Source organism: Phyllobates terribilis, unplaced genomic scaffold (genome assembly GCF_046119375.1).
Source record: "Phyllobates terribilis strain yellow unplaced genomic scaffold, ASM4611937v1 Scaffold_1__5_contigs__length_1240528914, whole genome shotgun sequence".
In the NCBI taxonomy this organism is placed as follows: domain Eukaryota; kingdom Metazoa; phylum Chordata; class Amphibia; order Anura; family Dendrobatidae; genus Phyllobates; species Phyllobates terribilis.
Window position 1 is genome coordinate 304340806 of NW_027362761.1, and position 7964 is coordinate 304348769.

Consider the following 7964-nt stretch of genomic DNA (forward strand, 5'->3'; position numbering starts at 1 on the left):
GCCCGAGTCTTTGCAGCCTTGGTCCTGACCTCGAGGCGCTCGCAGCGCTACTCCCGCCGACGTTGCTCCCGTGCTAGCTGAAAGATCTGGTCGCTGCACCACTGGCTCCTCCTTCGCGTTTCAGATCGGGTCTCCCGCGGGAAGCCCATTAGTTCGCCCCCCTGGTTTTCCCAGGCCCACTCCTCGGCCTCGGGCTAGGTTACTGCCGGTGCAGGCAGCGGGGTGAGGACGGGTTGCTGCGAGTCCTCGGTAGATGCGGACCAGTCCGGGTTGGAGCCGGTAGCCTCCTCCGCAGCTTCAGGCACCTCCGTTTCGGAGCTTGGGTGGCACCGCAGGTCCCCACCGATGGCTGCCGATTGCAGCTCAGGAGCTAGTGCTTGCTCCCAGGTGACCGCGTGGGGGACTATGTACCCCGCCATGAGGTCCAGGATAGTCTCTGTTGGCTCTGCAGCCGGGGCAGGGGTTGCACACTCACCCGCCGCGAGGTCACCCTCGACCCCTGTCTCCGAGTCGACTGGTCCTGGAACCTCCACTCCTCGGCGGCGGTCTTGGATACGTTGCAACATCTCCTCTTTCCACGCTGCCGTTGCCGCCTCCTGGGCCTCTTTCTGCCTCCTGGCGAGTCCCGGCGCTTCCTTATGGAGAAACTCAATATCTCCCGGAGTTAACACGCCGCCGCCTTGCACTCTGCCGGGTGAAGGGCCTGAACCGGGTTCAGTGGTTGCATGGTCTTGCTCCCCAGAGGCATCCATGTCTACCTCCGTTGACTGCCAAGCTCCGACTGCAATGGCCGCACCTTGTTGCTTTGCTTCTTCTTCCTCCTCTTTCGGGGTGGTTCCGGGGCGGAATGCTGACAGGCCCGCCTTCGTTCAGCCCATCCAGTTTGACGGGCATTTCCCCACGGACAGTCTCTGATGGAAGGGGCAGTCCACATTTTTGGCGCCAACCGGGAGCCCAGCCCACGATGGGAGGCGTTCAAAGGCAGTCTTTTTACAGCATTATGGCGTCTGTTCTTCTTGGGCGGGCGCCATTTTAAGTGTAAAACAACAGTTCAAGGTGTAATGAACACAGTACCCGATAGCAATGGGCACTCTTCTCCGTTGCTGCGGGCACAATATCCTGCCGACTACGCCAAGTATGTGATGCTCGCAGCCCTGCCCTGGGAAGATGGGGGATACTCGGAGCCGGGTCAGATGTTGAGGGGGATGCAGTCGTGGCCTGGACCCGTTCCGTGCCCAGGGCCGTCACATTAAAAAGGATGTAAGGGCTTTCAGGGTTGAGTGGTATTTGTCGACTACGCCACCGGTGGTGTCTGGTGATGAGCCACCAGCGCCGCTAGCAGTCCGCTGAGGCCCGGTGTCATGGCGGCTAGAGTTCTCGCTGCTCCCCACAGGCAGAGCAGGGCCTCAGGGCAGGAGAGGCAGGAAGGAGGGGAGGTAGAAGTAGTGTGGGAAGTACGGGCACCGCGTCGCGTGGTATGGCGCGTAATGAACAGTCATAGAATCATAGAATCATAGAATGGTAGAGTTGGAAGGGACCTCCTGGGTCATTTGGTCCAACCCCCTGCTCAAAGCAGGATTCACTAAATCATCTCAGACAGATGTCTGTCCAGCCTCTGTTTGAAGACGTCCATTGAAGGGGAACTCACCACCTCTCGTGGCAGCCTGTTCCACTCATTAATCACCCTAACTGTCAAAAAGTTTTTTCTAATATCTAATCTGTGTCTCCTCCCATTTAGTTTCATCCCATTGCTTCTAGTCTTTCCTTGTGCAAATGAGAATAAAGATGATCCTTCTACAATGTGACAGCCCTTGACATATCTGTAGACAGTTATTAAGTCTCCTCTCAGTCTTCTTTTTTGCAAGCTAAACATTCCCAAATCCTGCAACCGTTCCTCATAGGACATGGTTTGCAGACCAGTCACCATTCTGGTCGCTCTTCTCTGAACTTGCTCCAGTTTGTCTATGTCTTTTTTAAAATGTGGTGCCCAAAACTGTACACAGTATTCCAGATGCGGTCTGACCAAAGAGGAGTAGAGACCGATAATGACTTCACGTGATCTAGACTGTATGCTTCTGTTAATACATCCCAGAATTGTATTTGCCTGTTTTGCTGCTGCATCGCACTGTTGACTCATGTTCAGTCTATGATCTATTAGTATACCTAAGTCTTTTTCACATGTACTGTTGCTTAGCTCTATTCCTCCCATTCTGTATATGCTTTTTTCATTTTTATTGCCCAGATGTAGTACTTTGCATTTTTCCCTGTTAAAAACCATTCTGTTGGTTGCTGCCCACTGCTCCAGTTTATTTAGGTCTTTTTGAATCCTCTCTCTCTCTTCTCTAGTATTAGCTATCCCTCCTAGCTTTGTGTCATCAGCAAATTTAATCAGTTTACCCTCAATTCCTTCATCTAAATCATTGATAAAGATGTTGAACAATACAGGTCCCAGGACGGAGCCCTGTGGTACCCCACTTGAGACATTCATCCAGCTGGATGTGAAGCCATTTACAACCACCCTTTGAGTCCGATCACTAAGCCAGTTATGAATCCACCTAACAGTTGCCTGGTCCATTGCATACTTGGTCATTTTTTCAATAAGGATGGTGTGAGATACTTTGTCAAATGCTTTGCTGAAGTCAAGATATACTATATCTACAGCATTTCCCTGATCCACCCAGTCAGTGATTCTGTCATAGAAGGAAATTAAGTTAGTCTGACATGACTTGTTAGTTACAAACCCATGCTGACTCTGGTTAATCACTTCATTCTTATCCATGTACTTACATACATGTTGTTTAATAATTTGTTCAAAGATCTTTCCTGGTATAGAAGTCAGACTCACCGGCCATAGGCCATAGGGGTGAACTTCCAAGGCTTTACTCACTCAGATGTATTAGCGGGAAGGCGACTCCCTGCTCCTCGCGGAGTCCTGCGGCCACCAGGGACGGGGGTCCGACTACCTCCGAGGAAGTCCAGTGTTCGGTAGCGACCCTACACCAGAGTGTTCCTGCACTACAGACTTCACCCTTTCCCGTCTGTGCGTGTGTAGTAGATAGGCCGGGTCTCCCTCTGAGCTCCTCTCAGGTATAGGGCTCGGGTGGCAATTCCTCTCCATCCGAGGCCCGGCGGGATCCTCAGGGCCTAACCGGGCTTTCCCATCCTGGACGTAGAGTACGAGGTCGGGTGTCGGGGGCCGGTACCCCTCTTGCAGCCGGAATCCCTCTGAATAGATTAGGTAGGCGAGGACAGGTGGCGTGCTCCGCTCCGTCTGCATCCTCCCCGGGACCCATTTGCTAGGGAGCCACACTCTAAAGCTCCCGGGCCTTCTCGATCCTAGTCCTTGGCCGGGTTGAGACATTCCTACGTCTACAACCTCCCTCTCGTCCCAAGATCGGGGTACGAGGGCTGTGTCCCATGCCGGTGCAGGCCCACACAGGATCTGCGCTCCCGGAGGGAAGTCACTTTACACACAGTATTTTGACAGCACAGTACGACCACTAAGAAGGACAGGTCCACACAGAACCACAAAGGACCACCGAAGAAGAACCAAAAAGACACGAAGGACCAAGATCAAAGATGGCATTCTATTAAATATCAAATTTGAAGTGTCACTGACTAACTGCTCCTCCACCCACACCCACTAACTGGTTCCTACCACTTTGTGTTCCCCAGTCTCCCTGTAACCAGGGGAGCAGCACCTAGTGCATACTAGCTCCCTCTGGTGGAATGTGGTGTTGGATGCAAAAGGCTAGGTTACTACCCTTACTCTGACCTTACCTCAGAGGAGGAACACCACACTCCATTGAAGAAGTGCAGCATTGCTGTGGCGGTCGAACCCTCAGGGGCGCCACAGTTACAATAGCCAGCTAGCAACTTTCTCAGTTCGTAGTATTTGTATGATTGTCAGTCTCTGCTACAAGCAGTTCTATAGTTGTATGTGATACCATTATCGATACAGCCGTATTTTCTGTCCTGATTTACAATAGTTAAGTGGCATTATCAATATACTTACATTTCGTGTTAGTGTACAATTGCTATATTAGTATATATAACATCTGCACATAATACTAACTTATTTTCTATTGAACAGGCTTTAGGGGGGTAGACTGGTGACATGCCTTCTATCTGACTGCTAGGGGAACTTGGGTCATTAGAGAAAGACAATGAATAGCGGGGGTGCCATATTTTGTGTATCTTATGTAGGATGCTAACCTCCGCGGTTAGGTAGGGAATTTACTTGGAGATTTCTAGGGTTATCCTAGCATACATACAACCAACCCAGCCCACTCTCTTTAAACTGAGAGAAGAAGGAAATATCCCAAAATGTACATCAATTAATAATCTGTGCCTATTTGAAGCACACATTAAAACTGCTTAAGCTAATTAAAGTCAAATACATGTGTATACTTGAATCAGCACCAAATGTATTATTTTTATTTTTTTATTGAAGACACCAAAAATTACAAAGCATAACGAAATACTTCCTCAGGGAGTGGAAGCAACGCGTGAAACGCGCGTTGGAGTGTAAGGTGGCAGGAGCAGCACTCAGCATGAACGCTGGTTGGTAATTTGACTTTACCTTTTTGGTCTTCAGATTCATTCTTTGTGCAACTTATTAATGGGTTACATTGGAACATGGTGGTCTATTGTGTGCTCATTGCGGATTTTTCATACTCTTTATTTGTATCCAGATACCTTATTGCATACTTGTGCACTGAACTATTTACCGGACACTAAGTATGTGGTTTCTTACATGCAGGTGTCCTTTACTATAAAAATGTTTACACCTTGCATTTATTTCTGCAATAGAACATAGACGCCCATGTTCTTTGTGTTACTTATATAATGATATTAATATAAAAACTTTTTGCACTTTTTTACAAATTATTGTTTATGAATTGAGAATCATATGCACTTGCATCTTATTTATATCCAGTTTTCTTGTTGGCTCCTTTTTAGTGATATTTGTTTTTTTATTCTTGTCTTGTTAAATTTATGTATTTTATCATGTTTTGTCATTTTTAGTGTCTTCAATAAAAATATGGTGCTGATTCCATTCTACACATGTATTTGACTTTAATTAGCTTAAGCAGTTTTTGTTAGGTGCAGCCCACTCTCTTCCCTATTGTGGTTTTATTTATACTCTATATAGATAAAAGTACTCCAGTGCTGCAAGGCAACAGTGCTAACCACTGAGCCGTTTAACCCAATATGCTTGTGTTACAGTTTACTTTCACCCCAGTGCTGCAAGGCTAGGGTGCTAACCACTGAGCCACCATGTCACCCAATATGTTTGTGTTACAGTTTACTTTTTGCCAGCATTGTGAAATCATCCAAGTACAGAGTATTGTGACATCACTATACTGTAGAACACATACAAGCAGTAGGAAAATCAGCAATTACAATGCAGTGTGATAACATCTCAGCCCGCCCTCATCATGGATGACGCTGCTATACTGAAAAAGAAAGGATATACAGTTGGCTTGCGTTTAGGGCAAGGCTCATATTCCAAAGTTAGGGCAGCATTCTCTGAACACTTGAAATGCTGTGTTGCTGTGAAGATTATTGATCGTACAAAGGCTCCACCAGACTTTTTGCGGAAGTTCCTTCCTCGTGAAATAGAGATCCTGACCGTCATGAACCATCAGTATATCCTAAAGACATATGAAATCTTTGAGACTTCCACAGGTAAAGTCTACATTGTAATGGAGTTGGGTGCCAAAGGTGATTTGTTGGACTTCATTAAGAACAGAGGACCATTGCCAGAAGATGTGGCACGCAAACTGTTTCATCAACTTGCCACAGCTGTAAAGTATTGCCATGATTTAGATATTGTCCACAGGAATCTTAAGTGTGAGAATATTCTATTGGATGAAGAGTTCAACATTAAACTTTCAGACTTTGGCTTTGCTAGACGTATAGACGAGAACCATAAGTCGATCCTCAGTCAAAGATATTGTGGCTTAGCAGCTTATGATGCTCCAGAGGTCTTGCAAGGAATACCATATGAGCCCAAGGTCTGTAATATCTGGAGCCTTGGTGTGATACTGTTTATAATGGTCTCGGGTTCAATGCCTTATGATGATTCCAACATAAAGAAGATGTTACGTGTACAGAAGGAACAGCACATAGATTTCCCAAGCTCTAAATGCTTTTCAAGTGAATGTAAAGACATCATTTACCAAATGCTTCAGCCAAATGTAAGGCTACGTCTTACCATTGATGAAATATTGAACCATAAATGGCTCCAACCCATCTCAAAAGCTAAAGCATGTAAAAAGGATGTAAAGCCTGCGGACCAGACTGCTGTTTTCAAAGAAGATTCCAAAAACCCAGATAAAGCTTCTGATGACTCTCTAACAATGCCAAACTTTTCTGTGGTGGCAAATGTCCAAGAAAGTCTTGTGCAAGAAGATGAAGATATGACAGCATCAGACACAAGCACATCAAATGCAGCAATGTAGGAACACTTCAGTTTGAATCCTATAGTGTTATCTGGTCAATGCCATGTAGCTTAATAAAAATTCAAACAAAAAATGTGTTTTCTGAATGCTTAGTTTATTTGTTGTCGTTTTCCAAAGGGGAACAAACCAGATAGCAAGATATCACCTGTTCTTAGGATCAGATGATAAATTGCTGGGACCACCCTCTATATCCAGAGATGGGCTCTATAGTGCCCACTCTGAATGCAGCGGTCACTCAGTTCAATGTCTATGGAACAGTATTTGGCTATCTCCCATAGACAATGAATACAAAAGGTGGTGGACATTCTCAACCACCGCTCCATTTAGGTGGGCACTACAGAGCCTCCTTTTCTGAAATGGTGACATCCAAGCAGTGGAACAACAGCGATCAGAAGGTCATCACCAATCCGATCTTGATACAAATCCTTTAATGGAAAGTTTAATTTCCCAATACAGCTTCCTAAAGCCACAATATCCATAATACCTGACCCTGGTTAGGAAAATTATATTTTAGTATGGGTAAAATGGAAACTGAAAAGAACAAAGGCAAACCCTAAAGTGTAGCGATGTCACATGATCAACCAAACAACAAATCTCATTATTTACCAAAGCAGGACCACCTGGTGTTCACTATCATGGCTTAAAGGGGGATTCACATCTCCAAGATCCTATCCCAATATGTAATGGGTGTAATAATATTAGAAAATACTTCCAATTAGAAATTAAGTATAGAGTAGTTCTTCAGATTTGCTATATCGCTTAACTCATGTGCATGCCATTGCAGTAGCTTAGGTAGCAATGATTCCGGCCACTCATATAGTGACAGTTTGCTATTAGTAGTCATAACCATGGATACCTAGGCTACTGCAATGCCCTGCACATGGGGTAAGTGAAATAGCTAATCAGATTAACTATACTACATTTCTAATTGGAGGTATTTCCTAATATTATTATTATTATTATTATTACACAAACTACATATTTGGACCCTTGAGATTGGAATACCCCTTTAAGGGTAAGTCCAACCAAGATGCTGCTACTGGTCTACGCACTATACAATTTACCACCATGATCGCATCGCTCCCTCAGCTATACAGACATGTTAGTGCAGCGTAGTTATACATCATAGGGTGTCCACAACCCAAAATTACTATAGAAGCCTTTTCTGTGAGTTATGTAAAATTGCAAGGGATTAGGTTAAGTCAATGATTCTATCTGTCAAGCTGGGAGTTTAAAGTGGTACCGTATTCCACTTCAGATAAGTTATCACCTCCCCTGTGCTCTGAGAATGGGAAACCCACACTGATTTTACAATTATCAGCTTTTCAGTGCACAGGAGCAAATGTATTTATTTGACTCATCTCTATAGCGCTATTAATTTCCACAGCGCTTCTCCCGAGTACGTCGTCCCAGATGAATACAAATTAGTATAAAAACCTATGTAGAGTCTGTAAAATGTCAAGAGTTTGGGTGTTAATCCTTCCCTGTCTATCTTTT

At 45.3% G+C, this 7964-nt stretch overlaps 1 protein-coding gene across 1 annotated transcript; it reads left to right on the forward strand.

Annotated features, from left to right (window-relative positions):
* Window positions 1-5441: 5441 nt before the first annotated feature.
* LOC141261004 (testis-specific serine/threonine-protein kinase 1-like) lies at window positions 5442-6467 on the forward strand. Its single transcript, XM_073676184.1, has one exon. The coding sequence runs from the start codon at window positions 5442-5444 to the stop codon at window positions 6465-6467; it is 1026 nt and encodes a 341-aa protein (XP_073532285.1).
* The last annotated feature ends 1497 nt before the right edge of the window (window positions 6468-7964 follow it).